At 40.1% G+C, this 19,861-nt stretch overlaps 1 protein-coding gene across 12 annotated transcripts in view; it reads right to left on the bottom strand.

Moving 5' to 3' along the window:
- The window catches only part of acad8 (acyl-CoA dehydrogenase family, member 8), a 165,961-nt gene that overhangs the window by 36,550 nt on the left and 109,550 nt on the right, over positions 1 to 19,861 (bottom strand). For 2 of the 12 annotated variants that reach the window (XM_069894349.1, XM_069894348.1), the window contains exon 11: positions 13,332 to 13,428. The exons of 8 other annotated variants lie outside the window; for them this stretch is intronic. In XM_069894349.1, coding sequence (XP_069750450.1) covers positions 13,337 to 13,428 — 92 coding nt within the window. In that variant the 3' untranslated portion in view covers positions 13,332 to 13,336. Of the gene's footprint in view, positions 1 to 634; positions 674 to 13,331; positions 13,501 to 19,861 lie in introns of those variants that run through there. 2 more of the 12 variants (XM_069894347.1, XM_069894352.1) reach the window with 2 other exon arrangements.

Below are 19,861 nucleotides of genomic sequence, written 5' to 3'. Positions count from 1 at the left end.
CACGGGGTGTTTCATTACATTCTCTAACCCTGAAAAGTTTAACTTTTTCACATGACCATACTGAATACAAAAAAAGTCCCCCTCTCCTTGACAATGAAAACATAAATCAGATATATCAAATTATATCTTTTTAATCGTTCCAGGGTTAAATATAATTGTATAAAATTGTATTGAACAAGCATATATCTAACATTAATAAACTTTGTCATATGATTTTTACAAATAATTTTACACTGATCTATGCCAAATTCCACTCCTAAATCCTTTTCCCATTTTAATCTTGACTTATGTAAATCTATCTTAAACATTTTTTGTTGCAGTAATTTATACATTTTAGATATACATCTTTTCTTTGTACCTTCCTGAATTAACATTTCACATTTTGATTCCTTTGGTAGCTCCAAATTTCTCCCATAAAAGTCATACAATGATTTGATTTGATAATAACAAAACAGTGTATGAGTTGGTATTTGGAATCTATCTTTCATTCTCTCAAACGAAAGATAATGACTCAATTCATAACAATTATTCACTGTCCTAATATCTTTCTAATCCCAAATCTTAAGAAGTTAATTATTAATAGTAAAGGGAAAAAGCTGATTCTGAAACAAAGGAGTATATCTAGATATTTTACCTTGAGTACCATCTTCCTTATTCACTTCCTCCCATATTCCTATCAAATGAGACAATATTGGCGACTTGTGCAAATATAACAACTTTTCGTACCATTCATATACAAATTAATCCCTTCTATTTTCATTAATTCATTTTAACTCTATATCTGACCACGTTAACAAATTATCAAAATCAAACATTCTATTTATAAATTTTAATTGAGCATCTTTATAATAATTTTGAAAATTTGGGAGTTGTAAACCTCCTAATTCATATTTCTATGTTAATTTCTGAGTAGCTACCCTTACCATTTTACCTTTCCATAAAAACATTTCTGACTACTACATTCAAATCTTTTTTTAAATTCTTACATACTTTACACAGAATAGATTGGAAAATATATTGAAGTCTTGGAAATATATTCATTTTAATACAATTCACTCTGCATATTAAGATTATCGGTAAATCTTTCCATCTAATAAGTCATTTTTAATTTTGGTAAATAATTTAATGCAGATAAATGATTTATATGTCTATCCATTTTAATACCTAAATATTTAATTTGATCAGTCCAATTAAACCGTACAACATCTTTACAAGAAGAATAATCTGCATCAGACAATGGCATAAGTTCACTTTTCTCCAAATTCCCTTAATCTATTCTGTAAAACTTTCAATTACTATTTTGGTTCTGTTAAATAAATCCACACATCATCAGCAAATAAATTAATCTTCAATTCATCCTGACCCATTGTAATACCCTTTATCTCACTATCTTGCCTTATTAACCCCTAAAGGTTCTATTGTGGCGGTACGCCATTAGGCAGGCAAACCGACCCCGCTTGTCATGCATGCGCTGAGGCAGCCAGCCAAAATGGCGCCATCAGGGGTCCCCCCCCGACCTCAGCACCAGACACAGAAGCCCGCCCTTGACGACCCACGTGACGCCCCGGTGACATCAGGGCCCCCCAGCACGGTTCTCAGCCAGGTCCAGGCTGGGAGTATAAGACCAGTCAGGCAGCCTGCAATAAATCAGTTTTGCTCACTGAACTCAACCCGTCTGGTTGTGTGATCCTTCAGTTAGCAGTGTAGCCGCCGCTACAATTGGTGACCCTGACAGATTCAAACATCTTTGAACCTGACATGAACAACCCTTCGATCAACGCTATAGCCATCAAGCTTCCTGACTTCTGGGTTCAGGAACCTGAGATCTGGTTCAGCCACGCAGAGGCTCAGTTTCACCTCTGCCAGATTTCATCAGATTCTACTAAGTTTTATCATGTGGTCGCCGCCCTGGACCAGGCCACCGGCAAACGAGTGCTGCACCTCGTTCAGCACTGACTCACGGAAGATAAGTACGGGACCATTAAGCGGGTGCTCACCTGCTTCTTCGGCCTCTCCAGGTGCCGCTCGGATGTTGCGCCTCGACACCTTGGGGGACAGAACTCCAATCGAATCGATGGACGAGATGGTCACGCTCATGGGTGATCACACCAACTGCCCACTCTTTGAGCACATCTTCCTGAAGACGTCCGGCCGTTACTGTCCCAGGAGAGCTTCGTCAACCCTAGGAAAGTCGCTCAAAAGGCTCAGGAGCTATGGCTCTAATGATTCCCAGAGGGCTCAGCAGTCCAGCAGGTTACGAGCCTTCCTCCAGTGCTGCAGTGGAACACCTGGCCCCTGCAGGGGCCTCAAAGAGCATAGTCAGAAGCAAGCCATCCACTTCAGGCCTCTGCTTCTTCCACCAGTTCTGGGGAGCCAAGGCTCGGAAGTGTCGTCAGCCCTGCTCATTCCAGGAAAACACAAGCCGGCTGCTGTTAATGGCCAAGAACACAGCCTACTCTACCTGCAGGATTCAGTCAGCGGCTGACGCTTCCTCTGGTCCAGGGTGAGCGGTCAAAGTTGAGGCCAGGTGTCAGCACGCAAATGGCCGGTCGTGACAGTGTGTCGGCGACCACGTTGTCTTTCCCCACCTTGTGCCGAATGTCGGTGGTGAACTCTGACACGAAGGAGAGGTGACGCTGTTGGCGGGCTGACCAGGGATCTCTTGCCATAGCAAGTGCCTGAGTGAGGGGTATGTGGTCGGTAAAAGTGGTGAAAGGCCTCCCCTCAAAGAAATAGCAGAAATGACGTACCACCAGGTACATGCCCAGCAACTCACAATCGAAAGCACTATACTTGCGCTCTGGCGGGCAAAGAAGTTGGCTAAAGAATGCCAGTGGTTTCCCCTGAACCCATTGCCAGCTTTCCAAGGTACACAGGCACACCAGAGCGCCTGTACAAGATTTCAAATACGTCGGGGAACTGTTCAGCCACATACATGTGGACATCGTCAGACCCTTACTCGTTTCCCGAGGTAACTGTTACTTTTTCACAGTGGTAGACTGCACCACTCGTTGGCCCGATGACAGATGCCTCCACGGACTCCTGCTTCCGAGTGCTTTTGAACGGTTGGGTTGCCCGATTTGGCGCCCCGAACTACCTCACCAGTGATCGGGGTGCCCAGTTCACCTCTGCGCTCTGGGCACAGCTCGCCAACAGGCTGGGGATCGAGCTATATCACACCATGGCCTATCACCCACAGGCCAATGTGCTAGTCAAGCGATTGCACCACCACATGAAGTTGGCACTGATGGCCAACCTCACCGGCCCCAACTGGGTGGACGAGCTGCCTTGGGTGCTCCTGGGCATCCGCTCGACACCCAAAGAAGACTTACAGGCATCATCAGCTGAGCTGGTCTATGGTACACCGCTAGCTCTACCCGGTGAGTTAGTCAACGCACCTCACAACCCCCAGCAGTCACCGCATGGTCTACTTCCCCACTTCCAGGCCCAGTTGGATTCCTTCACGCCCCCACTGCCGCCCAGACACGGCACATGGGCCTCTTACATCTCCAGCGAACTGTATTCCGCAGAGTGCGTTTTTATCAGGCGGGGCCCGTCCACAGCACCTCTACAAAGACCATATGAAGGGCCATACAAAGTCATCCAGCGTTCAGGATCCACTTTCACACTGAACATCAATGGGAAGACGGAACTGTTTACGGTGGACAGGTTAAAGCCAGCCCACCTCAACCCCACCGAGCCAGTAGTTGTGGCCCAACCCAAGAAGTGAGCCCGCCCGTCAAAAAAGGACATTGGCGCCAGTTCTGGGGGAGGGGGGCTGTGTGGCGGTACCCCATTAGGCAGGCGAACCGGACCCGCTTGACACGCACGCGGTGGGAAGCTGGCCAAAATGGCACCATTGGGGGTTTCCTCCTGACCTCAACACCGGGCTCAGAAGCCTGCATTTGGCGACCCACGTGACGCCCCGGTGATGTCGGGGCCACCCAGTGTGGTTCTCAGCCAGGTCCAGACTGGGAGTATAAGACCAGTCAGGCAGCCTACAATAAATTAGTTTTGCTCACTGAACTCAACCCATCTGGTTGTGCAATCCTTCAGTTAGCAGTGTAGCCACCGCTACACTATCACCACTGCAAATAATGCAGGTGACAAAGGACAACCTTGCTTAGTTGATCTCTCTAACCTAAAAGATTCAGATAAAGGTCCATTTTTCACAACTTTAGCCATAGGTTGTTTAAATATTGCCTTAATCAACGCACCTCACAACCCCCAGCAGTCACCGCACGGTGATAATAAATGCTGTTAGAAAAATCAAAACTTTTCCATTACCTTAAATAAAAAACACCATTCAACTCAATCAAATGCTTTTTCAGCATCTAATAATAAGACTATTGGTAAGTTGGATTTCTCCTGTGAAACATTAATTAAATTAATTAACTTAATTATATTATCTGCTGAGTAACGGTTTTTAATAAATCCTGCTTGGTCAATATGAATTAACTTCAGTAAAAATTAAGCTAATCTATTGACTAGAACCTTAGTCACAAGTTTATAATCAACATTTAATAATGAAATTAATCTAAAAGATCCTATATTCAAAGGGTCTCTATCTTTCTTAAGTATAACTGTAATAATAGATTGTGTAAAAGAATCTGGTAAAGATTGTGTCTCTCTAGCTTGTTCTAATATTTCACTTAACGATGGTAATAATAACTTTTTATAAAATTCTCTAGTAAACCCATCCTCTCCTGGAGTCTTGCTATTGGGCATTGATTTAAAAGCTAAAGATACTTCCTTAATATCTATTGGCTTCTCCAATTCCTCTCTCATCCAATCATTTAAAATAGGTAATCGCAATTTACTTAAAAATCTATCAATTTTATCTTGATCTTGCTCAACTTCTGAAGTCTACAATTTCTTATAAAATTCTGTAAACTCCTCATTAATATCTTGAGGTTTATATGAAATTCTTGTACTTTTTCTAACAGCATTTATTATCCTAGATAATGGTTCAGATTTTAATTGCCACGCTAAAACTTAATGTGCCCTTTTCCCTAATATTTCTGTCTAGATCTTTGCAATAAATGTTCAAATCTATGTTTGTAATGTATTATATTTCAATTTCTTAGAAGTCAATTATGCTTTATTCCCCTTTTCAAATGGATTTTTTTGTAATTCCTTTTCAAAAATATTTATTTATTTTTCTAATGTATCTGTTTCAGCTCGATATTTTTTTTAAAGTTTAGATGTAAAACTAATAATATGACCCCTCAAATATGCTTTTAACGCATCCAATAATACAAATTTACTATCCACTGGCTGTCTATTTATATCTAAAACTGTTGTATTTGTTCAGTAATGAAATTACAAAATTCAGTTTTTTAATAATAAAGGATTAAATCTCCAATGATATATAGAATTCATTTTTTCCATATTTGTATTTGTCAGTAAAACAAGTGAATGATCGGACAAAATTCTAGACTTCTACTCAACCGATACCATATTACCTTATAACTGAGCTGAATACAGAAAAAAATCAATTTTAGAATAACTATCATACTGAATTGAATAATACAAATAATCTCTTTCGAATTTAATTTCTTCAATATATCATAGGAACATAGGAAGTAGGAACAGGAGTAGGCCAAAAATGGCCCATCAAGCCTGTTCCACCATTCAATACGATCATGGCTGATCTAATTTATGACCTAACTCCATCTATCTGCCTTCTCCCCATATCCCCTAATTCCTCTACCATGTAAAAATTTATCTAACCGAATTTTAAATATGTTTAATGAGGCAGCCTCAACCACTTCCCTGGTTAGAGAATTCCAAACATTCACTACTCTCTGAGAAAAACTATTTTTCCTCATCTCTGTCCTAAATCTACTCCCCCGAATCTTGAGACTGTGTCCTCTCGTTTTAGTTTCCCCAGCCAGCTCAAAAAACCTTCCTACATCTATCCTATCCATACCCTTCATAATCCTATATGTTTCTATAAGATCTCCTCTCATTCTTCTGAACTCGAGCGAATACAATCCTAGACGATTTAATCTTTCATCATAAGTCAACCCCTTCATCCCAGGGATCAACCTAGTAAACCTCCTCTGGACCGTCTCCAAAGCCAGTATATCCTTCCTGAAATACGGAGACCAGAACTGGACACAGTACTCCAGGTGCGGTCTCACCAGTACCTTATACAGTTGCAACATTACCTCGCTACTCCTGAATTCAATTCCTATAGCGATGAAGGCCAACATTCCATTTGCCTTCTTAATAACCTGCTGCACCTGCAACCTAACTTTTTGCGATTCATGCACAAGCACTCCCAAGTCCCTCTGCACAACAGCATGCTGTAGTTTGCTGTAGTTTTTCACCTTTTAAATCAAATACACTTCCTTTATCAAGGATATCAATTTTTTAGCCATCTTTGTTCTAGTTGTTATTTTGCCAGATTTATCAACTAAAGGATCTAAATAATTAAAACCATCTCCGATCATAATTTGATCAAAAGATGGTGCTAAATTAAGAAAAACCTCTTGAAAAAACAGCAATTCCAGGCGATGTCTCAACAGATTTCTTAAGGTTTTACATCTGTGAATAAACAACTTTCTAATGTTAAAGTGGATGTGGCAATATATGCTAAGGTGGTGGATAGAGTACAAGGAAAAGTTAAAAAGATGGAAGATAAACTTGAGGACTGTGTTTGTGATATTGATCAATGTCAACAGAAATTGAATACTTGGATGACTTTTACAGGGTGGAGAATAGAGAAAAATGACATCAAAGAGAATTAATTCTTTGGAAAATCAAAGCCGAAGGAACAATGTGAAGAGAGTGGGAATTCCAGAAGACTTTGAAGACTCTGAACCAATAAGATTTTTTTCAAAAATGGCAAGTGAATAAGGACTTGGAAGCAGCTTACTATTCTTGAACTTTTCTTTTATAAATACTGTTTGTTTAACTATTTGTTTGGGAGAAATGCAAAATCTAATTGTATCTCCAACCAAAACCATTGGTCACTTAGTGGCTTAGACTGCTACCCGTACAGTAGAGGGGGTAGTACAATTAAATACTTTGTTTTTTCTCTCTTTTTATTCTTTATCTGTTTCAATTTTGTTGAGATGCAAATTAATTTTTGATAAATTGTAAAATTTATTTGGATTTTTGGACACTTGTGAATATTTATGCACCAAATGCCACGCCCCCCAAAGTCGATGTTAACGACATCTGGTTGGGGAGTGTCCAGGCAAATATTAGGTGTTGCTCTCCAATTTGCAGTTGCCTCTAGTTTGGCAGTCGATGAAACCACCTCCTACATTATAGTGTGTATACATTACAAACAACATAGTGGCACACCAATGTTGCAGACTTTCAGTCATAAAATCTCCCATCCATCTCACTCCCAACATCAAGTCTATCTTAGGTCCCATTTGCCAACATGCCTCAGATTTCTTGTGTCTTAATCCTGTGGATCCCAGTTTATCATTCAGGTCCTTGCCAAAAGTCTAATTGAAATCCACTTGAACCATGTCCACTACATTCTTCATCAATTTACTCAGTTACGGCTTCAAAATTATAATCAGATTTGTGAGACATGAAAATTGGTGAGCCATAAATAGCAGAGGTGATGATCTCAGGATACAGTGGGATGTTAAGTGGACTGATGACAGATGGAATTTATTCCAGAAAGTATAATATTCTGGTGGGACCGCTGGAGAAATTAGCATAGAACCTCAGAATGTTATAGCGCAGAAAAAGAGGCCATTCACCCCTCTGGTCTGTGCCAACCAATAAAACTAGTTCCACTGACCTGCTCTCATTCCATACCCCTCCAGACCACTCCTATCCATGTATTGATCCATTTTTAAATCTCAAGATTGAATCTGCATTCAATATATCAGATGGCAGCTAATTTAACACTCCTACCACTCTCTGAGTGAAAAACATTCCCCTAATGTTCCCCTTATACCGCTGCCCTTTCAGCCTAAAGCTATGACCTCTCGTATTTATCTCCCCCAATCTAAGTGGAAGGGTCCTTAGGGTCCAAAGTTCTCTGAAAGTGGTGACACAGGTGAATAAGAGGGTTGTAAAGAATGTTTGCCAAGGCACTGAGCATAAGGGTTGAGTTATTATGTGTGGCAGCAGTACAAGAACCAAGAAGAGGTTCACCAGGATGTTACTGGATTGGAGGTAGGTAGTTAAAATAGGAAGCCGAAGAGTAATCTTACAGAAGCTTACAAAATAATGAGGGAAAGAGACAGAATGGTTCCCCCCCCCCCCCCCCCCCCCCCCCCCCCAGGGCAAAGGAGTTTAGAACTAAAGGGGACAGATTTAAGGTGAGAGGGAAATATTTATCAGGACTTCAGAAGTTTTTTGTCAATATGTTTATCTGGAATAAGCAACCACAAGTGTTCGAAGCAACACAGACACACTTCCCTGAGGATGTTGTTCCCATTGTGGTTCAAGTGTAACCCATCTTGCTTGTACAGGGCCCAGTTTCCCCAGAATCAGGCCCAATGATTCAGCTCCCTTTGATTCATTTCTCCTTTGAGTCAATTTCCTTTATGTCAAATGCTAAGTGGCTCAAAGTCCTGTATTGGGCAGGAACTTGCTGAGGTTGATTAGGAGACTGTTGGCAGGTAAAGGAAAGCCTGGCAACTGGGATTTTAGAAATGATAAAGGAAGGGGCAGGTGCCTGTTATGACTGAGGGGCAAGTCTGGCAGAGGTAGGGGACTGCGGACGACTCTGGTCAAGAAAAAGGAGGCAAATGTCAGGTATAGGCAGCGGGGTTCAAGTGAATTCTGAAAGTGTCGAGGATTTAGTAGTATGCTCAAGAGAGAAATCAGGAAAAAAAATTACATAGAATAGGTAAGGGAGAACCCTAAAAGATGCCGCAAGTATACTAAGAGCAAAATGGTGACTGTGGAGAGAATATTATAATCGTCTTTGTATGGAGCCACAGGGGATGGGTGAGGTCTTAAACAAATATTTCTTCTTTGAAATGACATGGAGGTGAAGGAACTCAGTGAAGTAAATAATGATATATTGAAGTGAGTCCATGTTACAGAGGATGAGGTGCTTGAGGTTAAAAGACCAGAAGACATAGAAGCAAATATTGGGGCAGAAATAGGCTATTTAATCCAGAAATAGGCTATTCAGCTCATCTAGTCTCCCCCACCATTTAATCATGACCTTGTAGCTGCGCGCTAATTGAAAGAAGACAGGTGTAGTCAGGTTATGATCTGACTTTTATACTTTTATACTTGCATTGTTCCTGCTGTGGCCCCCTTGGCTGACATCACAACATGCCTAACAAAGCGGGTTTCCTGCAAGCGGGTACTTTCCCAGATAACAATGTCCTTCTTCCCTGCACTGTCCCTGTCTGTTGGCTGCTCAGCAAGGCCAGTGCCATTTTGGGGTCACTGGCCTTTAAGCTGCCCTTGGGCTGGCAATGCTATATCATCCTCTTTTAATTCTAAAGCAAGGGGAGTTGCTATTTTGATTAATAAGAAGTTACGTTTTAAATTGGAATCAGTTTTTGAAGCAGGTGGTAGACTCTTGATTGTTAATTGTACCATTTTTTTCTGAATGTTAGACCTTAATGAATGTTTATGCTCTGAATACTGAAGATGAACAATTTTCGTAATTTGAATAAGACTTATGATAAAATAATGGTTGGAGGCGATTTTAATTGTTGTTTTGATCCATTATTAAATAAATTTCCTAAAACAGTAACTAGAACTAAAATGGCTATGCAGTTGATGGTGTTAATGAAAGACATGAATTTAGTAGATATATGGAGGAAATTGATTTTTCATTTTATTCATTTCCCCACGATTCTTTCTCTAGAATAGATTTGTTTTTAGTATCGACACAATTGCAAGGTTGAATTTCTGAAGCTGTATCCAAACCCAGGATTTTGTCTAATGATTCTTTGTTGTTGATTATTTGTGGCGCCTCAGAGAGAGAGGAGAATGTTTACCAGTAGTAGTTTAACTTCTTTTTGTTGAAAGATCCAGAATTTTGTAAATTTATACAAGACCAAATTCAAAGATTTTTTTTAAAATAAATGTAGGTTCAGTTGATTGTATATTTGTTTTGTGGAATGCTTTGAAGGCTTATTTACAAAGTTAAGAAACGACAAATGGCTGATGCTAAGGAGAAGGAGAGAGATTTTGGAAAAAGATTTACAGCGTGCTTTGACTGAAGATTAAAAAAAAACGATTAGTTAATTTGAAATTACAGTACAATTCATTACAAACGTAAAAATTTGAAAAGCTCTTACAGAGGATTAGGCAGCGGTTTTACGAGTTGGGGGAGAGAGCTCATAAAGTGTTAGCGTGGCAGTTAAAAACGAACAAGCATCTAGAACAATAAATGTTATTAGGCATCATTCAAGAATTATGTACAAACCTCAAGAGATTAATGATGAGTTTTGTATGTTTTATGATAAATTGTATACTTCTGAGATGGTGCAAGATGAGGTTAATATTGAATTTTTAAAATCTGATTTAACTTTCCCTTCTTTGAATGATAACGATGTTAAGGAATTGGATGCTTCTTTTACTGTTGAAGAATTAATAGATCCACCAATCTATGCCGAGTAGTAAATCTCCAGGCGGTGATGGGTTTACTTCTGAATTTTATAAGGAATTTCAAGATTTATTAGTTCCTTTGTTAATGGACATTTTAGATCAGGCTCTTTTCCGGATTCCTTTTCTAAAGCAATTATTACTGTAATTCTTAAGAAAGATAGAGATCCTTTGAAGGCGGGATTGTATAGATCATTTCTTTGTTAAACATGGATTATAAGATAGTAGCCAAGGTTCAAGCTAATAGATTGGCTAAATGTTTACCTGATTTGGTTCATGTAGAATCAGGTAGGTTTTATCAAGAACCGTTATTCAGTGGACAATGTGGTAAAATTGATTTCTTTAATTAATATTTCTCGGCAGTAATTTCTTTGGATGCAGAAAAGGCCTTTGACAGAGTTGAATGGAGTTTTTTGTTTAAGGTTTTGGAAAAGTTTAATTTTGGGCCTATTTTTACTGGATGGATTAAGGCTTTGTATAAAAATCCCACTGCAAGAGTGGTAACAAATAGATAAATGTCTTTACCTTTTACATTAACTAGATCGACCAGACAGGGCTGTCCATTGTTACTAGCACTTTGTTACCAGCAGTGTTTGCATTGGTTAATGAACCTTTGGCCCAGATGATTATTAAAGGTATTAAGGTAAATTAAGATGAATATAAGATAAACTTGTTTGTGGATGATGTTTTGATATATTTAACACATCCCTTGCAATCTTTGGAGATTTTACATAAACATTTGGAACAGTATGGAGCATTATCTGGTTATAAAGTAAATTGGGAGAAGAGTGAAATTATGCCTTTAGCTGATATGGATTATTCGTCGTGTGGACAAGTTGTGAAGTTTAAATAGTCTGACAGTATTAAGTCTTTGGGTATTACTATTAATCGTAATTATTATCATCTATTTGCATTGAATTATTATTGACTTGACTAAAATTAAATGTGATTTAAATACGTGAAAGGATTTATCCATAACGTTGATGAACCGGTGAATTGTGTTAAAATGAATATCTTCCCCGAATTCAATATTTGCTTCAATCAATTCCATGTAAAATACCTCATAATTGTTTTTAAAGATTTGAATACTTTGGTGAGAAAATTTTTGTGGAAAGATAAAATGGCGAAGGTTTCATTGCAGAATTTAACTTGGAAGCATGGTTTAGGAGGTTTACAACTCCCTAATTTCCAAAACTATTATGAATAAGCTCAGTTAAAATTTATTAATAGGATGTTTCAAGTGGACAGCCCATTGATACGGGCTAATATTGAATTAGCTCAGATTGGTGCAAAAGGGAGGGATCAATTTATTTATTGATGGAATCCTCAGTTATTAAGTAGTTATAATTTACTGATGCTGAAACACTTCATCGAGTTATGGATGAATAATTTTTTCCCTTCTGAAGTTATGGGAACAAAAAGGAATTAAATTAGTAGAAGATTGTTATGAGGCGGGTTATTTTATTTATTTTCAAAGAATGAAGAGAAATATGAAATATCTTCGAGTACACTTTTTTCTTATTATCAAGTTAAAGCTTTATTGTTAGCTAATTTTGGACACACTTTGAGGCTTCCTAGAAGATCTAAATTTGAGATTTTGCTTACCGATGGTGGTAAGAAAGGTTTTATATCAGATATGTATACCTTATTGCAGAATAAAATGCCTAAATCAGATGTTGATAAAACTAGAGTGAGATGGGAAAAAGATTTGGAAATATCTATTTCTCCAAATGATTGGATGTCGATATGAGAGGAGAGAATGACTAAAATTGTAAATGTGAGGTATAGATTGGTTCATTATAATTTTATTCACCAATTATACTTGACTCCCAAGAAATTAAAGAAATTTAAATATGTTACTTCAGATTTATGTTTTAGATCTCTTTGCCAGAGATCGACAGAGCTCACTGTTCATTAGTACCTAAACTGGCTTTGGGACAGAAACTGCACTCAGTTATTCTCCATCTACATCACCTACAGAAAAAGAACATTCTGATCCAGGAGGCCCGGCAAATGGGAAACTGGAATACTGTGGTCAGCAGATGCAGGTTGTGGAGGATTTCAGCTCCAAAGTTCTGAATCAGAGAATTGATACCAGGAGGTAATGTCAGATCTATATAAGTGAGAACTCAAGCCCTCAGTATCCCGCACGACTCCGCACCATACTCCCCAGCAGGCATAAGAAGTGGTTGTGCTTGGTTGATGAGGCACTTATATAGATGGTTTTCCCTCTATGGTCTACCTGCCAATTGTAAATGTCTGTTTGATGACAGTGGCAGATTGATTATTATCACTTCTAATTTTTCTAGCCTAGTCATACAGTATTTGGACGGTGAGGACTGGCTGGCAGTCCCTGCCTTAGTAACATTTTATGGGATAAAATACCCTCTTAGGCTGTAGTTATTTGTGTACTTTCCTCTCCCTTAAATTCAGTGATCTATTCAGTTTCTCTGAGATCATCAGGAAAGTTTATACTTTTTAGAAGGTTATATTTCTATTTTATAGTATACTTTTCAGAACCACATAAGAAATCTTAAAAGGATTTTTTTTAATGTGGTAGTGTTTCTAACAAAATTAAATGCTGTTTGGGAGTGTTATATGTAGTTTTGAATAATAATAACAGTGGAGCTGAAGATGATGATACGCAGGAAAGGAAGATTTTTTTGGATGAGTTTTTTCAGAGCTTGCTGCTGTGGTTCTCGCAGTTGTCTTGGTTTGAGGTGGGTGGGAGGGGTGGGTGCTTTCTTGTCATTTCTGTTCTAGGAGTCTATACTAACCTTGACTATGCAGGGTTTATCTCCATTCTAGTATACGTTTCATGTTCTTGTCTCAAGGCCGATGCCTGGAGTTTTAATATCATTTGTGCTTCCCAACCTACATTTTCAACCAGTGATAATGGATAGCTGTTAAAGTTTATTAGCTGGAATATCAAAGATTTAAATCACCCTGTTAAAAGAAGGAAAATGCTCTCACACATCAATCAACTTAAAACAGCAATTGCTTTTTTACAAGAAACACACATTTGTAGCTCTGATGATTCTTGTCTCATGGCACAGTGGAAGGGGCAACATTTTCACTGCACTTTCTAGATTATAAAATATTCAAAATAATCAAAATATTCTTTTTATGCATCACAGTGTAATATCAGATACAAGCAGTTTTTTGATCATTGTCTCAGGGAAATTATATAATGAAAAGGTAGTTTTTGCTAACCCATTAAGGGTGCCATTTAGCCCATTACTTTTTGATTTGGCTATAGAGCCATTAGCACTCATGTTCCAAAGTTGCAAGGATATCTCAGGGATTTGGAGGAAGGGAGTTGAACATAAAGTTTCTCTTTATGTGGAGGATCTCTTGCTTTTCACATCAAACCCTGATATCTCTCTTCCCTCCACAATGTCATTACTCACCCAATTTAGCCAGTTCTCAGGATACAAACTAAATTTACATAAAAATGAACTTTTCCTTGTGAGTAAACGTGCATCAGCAGATACTAACTTTCTTTTTATGATTGTGCAAAATCAATTTACTTATCTTGGTATTACAGTCACAAGGAAACGTGTCTTTTTAGAGAAAATTTTCTCTATTTGTTAAAACACGTGAAACAGTGCTTAATGCAGTGGTCACCCCTGTCTACATTCTGGTAGGCCAAATTAACTGAATATTTTGCCTAAATTTTAATATTTTTTTCAGGCTATAACCGACTTTCATCCCTAGATCTTTTTTTGATTTATTAGATTCTGTTATATCGTCTTGTATATGGAAGGGTTACACCCTCAACTAAATAAAGTCCATTTTAATTTCTGATTTTATTTATGCAACCTTACGTTTTTGTTATACTTTCATAACAGAGTTATTAAGGGTAGCAATGGAGTTGAATTCTGTTTAAAAACTTTTTCATTCAGCACATCTTGGATTCTCACTTCCTCTTTCCTTAAATAAATCATTTAATAATCTGGTTATTAGGCATGCTGTGAGAGTGGGCTCAGTTCAGAAAACATCTTGTTATTCATGGTTTTTCTCTTTCAAGTCCTATTCTATCCAATCATCTCTTCCAACCTTTACATGATATTGCATTTCAAGCATGATATAGGATGGATATTGAGCGTTTTAAAGATCTTTTTATCGATAACAGTTTTGCATCATTTGAACAACTTTCCAGAAAATTTAACCTGCCAAATAATAATTTTTTTTTCAGATATTTGCAAATCTTGCATTTTCTCCGCTCACAGTTACCAAACTTCCCAGGAACATCTGGTATACTGTTGTGTTTCTTAATTTACAACCCTCACACCAGGGTTTAATACCTGTTATCCAAGATAAGTTGGCAGGTTTAAGACGTGCCTCTCTTGATAAAAGTAAAATTATCTGGGGACAGGATTTAAACCTTTCACTGTCAGATGAGGTTTGGGATTCAATTTTTAAGTTGGTTAATTCTTCTTCTCTCTGTGCGAAAGTTGCAATTTAAAGTCGTGCATAAGGCTCAGATGTCCAAAGTCAAATGATCTCATATTTATTCAAATGTGGATTCCTGTTGTGCCATGTAGGAGAGATGAGGCTTTCCTTATTCACATGTTCTGCTCATGTCCTAGCCTCCAAATACTGGAGGGATGTGTTCCAAACCCAGTCCCTAATCCTCGATGTAATCTGGAACCCAACCCTTTGGTTACCCTTTTTGGTACCACAGGAGAATATGATGTTTGTTTAACTTCAGTCAAATGTCGTACTCTGTTCTTTGCCTCTCTTTTGGCTAGATGTGTGGTATTATTAAGAAGGAGGGAAGCTGCCCAGCCTACCCTCGCTCAGTGGCTGAGGGATATTATGTCTTGTTTAAATCTAGAAAAGATTTGCTTTTCAATTAGTAATACAAACAAAAAGTTTCAAATGGTGTGGGGACCTTTCCTGAATTATTTTCAGAACCTTAGTTAAACTAAGGACTGTGGTGGCACACATCCTCATGGCGAACTGGCCCCGCTTGTATCGCCACGCAGCGGGGCAGCCATGGGGAAATGGCATCGTCAGAGGTTTCTCTCCGACTCCAGCATCCCTTCCAGCGCGGACCCTGGGCAGCGATTATGATTTCACAATGCACCAGGTGACTGAGCTCATGCTGCCCTTAAAGGGGCGCGCTGAATTTGAATAAAAACATTCGTTAACGACCCTCCACATGGTGGCTGTGTTTCTTCCACTGCTCACACCGCCACAGGACTATTTTTTCTTTTTTTTGTCTTTTCCTCTTTTACCTCTTCTCTAAACATAAAACCCAACTTCCAGCAATTTCCTGTCATGCTCCAGTAACTAAATACACTTTTAAATATTGAATTTTGGTTGATGGATGGGGCTAAAGAGATGAGGGTTTTTTGGGATTAAAATTACAAGATGTGCTTTTATAACATGGATGTGCTCTATAAGTGTGACAATCTTGCAATGTTTGTCAATTTTTGACATCTATGTTGTGTATACAAATCTTCTTGCAAAATTCAATCAAAATATTAAGAAAGAAGAAAAGATTTATGAGAACTTTATCAGGATTGGCAGACTTGAATTACAAGGAGAATTGGATTGGCTATGAATTTTCTTCCTGAATCATAGAAATGTCAGGGGGAGGGGGATTTTCCAAAATCAAGAAAGGCATAGATAAAGAAGCAGAGTCTTTTTCACAAGATCGGAAGCATACAATCAGAGGGCATAGATTTAACTTGAGAAGGGAAAGATTGGAATTGGGCTCATTGACACCTTTCTCAGAGGGTGGCACCTCAATGGAACAAGTGGCCAGAAGAACTGGTAGAGGCAGTTACAGTATCAATGGTTAAAAGACATTTAGAAAGGTACATGGATAGGATAGGTTAGAGAGATAAGGTCAAAACACAAGCAAATGGGATTAACTCAGGTGGAAAATTTAGTCTGGACGGTTTGGCCTGTTTGTGGGCTGTAATCTCAGCGAAGTGACAATCTAAATCTTTACCTGTGAGAGCCTGTATTTTCATTTCTCCATTCTCCAATTTTCAACTAGATGGAACATCATCCTAGTTCAACATACTACATGGACTGTACCAACTTGCCTTCACTCTATATAACTTCTCCCACTTCCTCCAAACCAAAGGAGTAGCCATGGGTACCTGCAGGGGTCCCAACTACGCCTGCCTGTTGTGGGCTTTGTGGAGCAATCCATGCTGAAAGCCTATACATTAAGACCTCTCAATTCTTCCTCTGGTATATCGATGACTACATCAGGGCTGCCTCATGCACCCGTGATGAACTAGTCAACTTTATCCACTTTGCGACTCCGATCTCAATCTCACCTGGTCCATCTCCGATAACACTCTCCCGTTCCTGTATCTCTCTGTCTATCTCAGGAGACGAGCTTTCCACCGACATATTACAAACCCACTAACTCCCACAACAACCTGGACTACACTTCCTCACACCCTGTCCCTGCAAGGATTCCATCCCCTTCACTCAATTTCTCCATCTCTGCCGCATCTCTTCCCAAGATGAGGCCTTTTACTCCAGATATTCAGAAATGTCTGCCTTCTTCCACAAACATGGTTTCCCCCTCGCCATCATCAACTCAACCCTCACCCGCATCTCCTCCATCTCCCATTCATCTGCCTTGGGCCCCTCTATCCCAAAACACAACAAACATAGAATTTCCCTCATCCTCACCTACCACCCCACCAACGTCCACATCCAACACAATATCCGCTGGAATTTCTGGCACCTACTACAGGATACCTCCACCAGACACATTTTTCCTTCTCCTGCCCCCTCGGCCTTCCGCAGGGACTGTTCCCTCTGTGATTCCCTTGTGCACTCATCCTCCCCACTTATCGCATGTCCCCCCGGCACCTTCCCCTGTGTCTACAGGAGGTGCAACACTTGCACCCACATCTCCTCCCTCACCACAGTCTGGGGCCCCAAACAGTCCTTTCAAGTGAAGCAACACTTCACATGTATCTGCAGGGCTGATTTACTATATCTGGTGCTTCCTTTGTGGCCTTCTCTACATCAGAGACACCGGTCGCAGATTGGGAGATCGGTTCACTGAGCATGTCCGCTGCATTCACAACCACAGGGACCTCCCAGTAGCCAACCATTTCAATTCTGAACCACACTCCAAGACTCACATGTCTGTCCATGGCCTTATGTACTCTCCCAGCCTGACCACCTGCAGATTGGAGGAACACCTTATTTTCCGTCCGGCCACCCTCCAGAAAGATGCCATTAACATTGACTTCTCTCCTTTCTGCTAACCTGCTCGTCTTTTCTTTCCCCTTCCCCTTTCCAGTTTTCCCATTCTCCTCTCCCTTCCCCTTCCCACCCAGGCATCCCTCCTCCCCTAATCACTGCTCTACCCTCCCCCCCTTCTCCACCTATCATCTTCTGCCTTTTCCATCTCCCCCCCCCCCCCACAATCTTTTTGTTTGGAGGCCTGCCGACATCTTTCCATACCTTGATGAAGGGCTCAAGCCCAAAATGTCGGTTATGTATTTTTACCTTTGCTACATAAAGGACATTGACCTGCTGAGTTTATCCAGCATTTTGCTTTTACCTGCACTTAACTTTACTCTTAACTGTTCATTTTCTCAAGGAAAAGGAAGGTATTAACACAATCGTCAGGGCTTGTGATTGTGGGTGCAGTCAGGCAATCCCATCACCACATCTTCCCATCACCACATCTTCCCATCACCACATCTTCCCATCACCACATCTTCCCCTCTCCACCTTCCGCAGGGACCTCGCCCTCCGTGACTCCCTCGCCCACTCCTCCCTCCCCACCAATCACCCCTTTGGCACCTACCCCTGTGACTACAGGAGGTGCTCCACTTGCACGCACATCTCCTCCCTCAGCATCATTTGGGGCCCTAAACAGTTCTTGCAAGTGAAGCAACACTTGTGAATCTGCAGAGGTTATCTACTGTATCGGGTGCTCCTGCTGTTGTCACCTCTACATAGGAGAGACTGGTTGCAGACTGGGAGATCACTTAGTCGAGCACCTCAGCTCTGTCCGCCACAATAGCATGGATCTTCTTCCCTTTTCACCAGCTGTTTAATATCAGGGCCTGCCTGCTTTTTACTCATACCTTGAGGAAGGGGTCATGCCTGACACATCGATAATATATCTTTCCCTCCTATGGATGCTACGAGACCTGCTGAGTTCCTCCAGCAGTTCTGTGTTTTTACTCTTGTGATTGCAGAAATCGGTATCTGCTCCTCTGACTATTGCCCCTTCCAACATTTATATTCCTTTCTACTTGTGATTCAAGAGGCCTTGCCCTTACAGCAAGCAATAAAGCCGGAATCAGACGTGGTCGGCGAATACCCTTTACACCAAGGCAACACTCAATTAAGTGAGGATTTCTAGCACTAGCCTAACTGAAATCAGTGAAGTGGAGAATCTCTCCAGTGGCTATAATCATTGCCCAGAAGATACAAATATAGAATGTAAAAACATTCATCAGATCAAGCAAAATCCTGGTGCACGAAACAGAGATAAGATTTCAGATTAAGGATGGTTCATCTGAACTGGAACATGAGAAAACATTATGGAAGTCATCAGTAGGGATCATGATATCTGATATCAGAGAAGACGATAGTGTCTCATTGCTTGCTTGATTTGTGAGAGTCATGTACTCAAACTGCTCAGCTATGTCCACAATGTGCACATTCAAAAACAATAGGAGCAAAAGTCCTCATCCTTATGTCTTCCTCCATCAGTTATCTTCAGATCCATGATCCTCAGAGAACTGATATGGTTCTGAAGTAGGAGCATTACTGTTTCATCAGGTACCATTTGGAAGACAGGTCACAGGGTCAGGTAACACTGAGCAATAGACAACCATGCTGGAGAAACTCAATATGTCACGTAGCACCCATGGAAAGTAGAGAATCAACGTTTTGGACCTGTGCCCTTCATCATGGATGCTGCGTGATCTCCTGAGTTTTTCCAGCATGTTTGTTTATCGCACTCACACCCAGCATTAGCAGACTTTCTTGTTTAATGCCAAATAACACTGAATATGGCAGTGGGGTCCAACAGATCGATGACCATTTCCCCATCCTCAAATCTCCAGAGGGGAGAATTAGCTGTTTCACATGGGTACACATAAGGATCTGACTCTCGTGGTAAAGGCTGGCAGCTGTTAGATTGTGGTAGGGAGATGTTGCAGAAGAGAGGATGCTTCTGAATGTGGAGCCAAGCAAAGAAAGACCAATTGAGCTGGGAAAAAGTGGCATGGCTCTGGGCAGCTCACTTTGAATGCAGAGAGGTGAAGAATTTAAGGCCAGAACTACAGAGAAAGTAATT

The sequence above is a fragment of the Narcine bancroftii genome, chromosome 8 (genome assembly GCF_036971445.1).
Source record: "Narcine bancroftii isolate sNarBan1 chromosome 8, sNarBan1.hap1, whole genome shotgun sequence".
Classification (NCBI taxonomy): Eukaryota; Metazoa; Chordata; class Chondrichthyes; order Torpediniformes; family Narcinidae; genus Narcine; species Narcine bancroftii.
The sequence above is the reverse complement of the archived record's forward strand: the minus strand, read 5'-3'. Positions and strand labels throughout refer to the sequence as shown.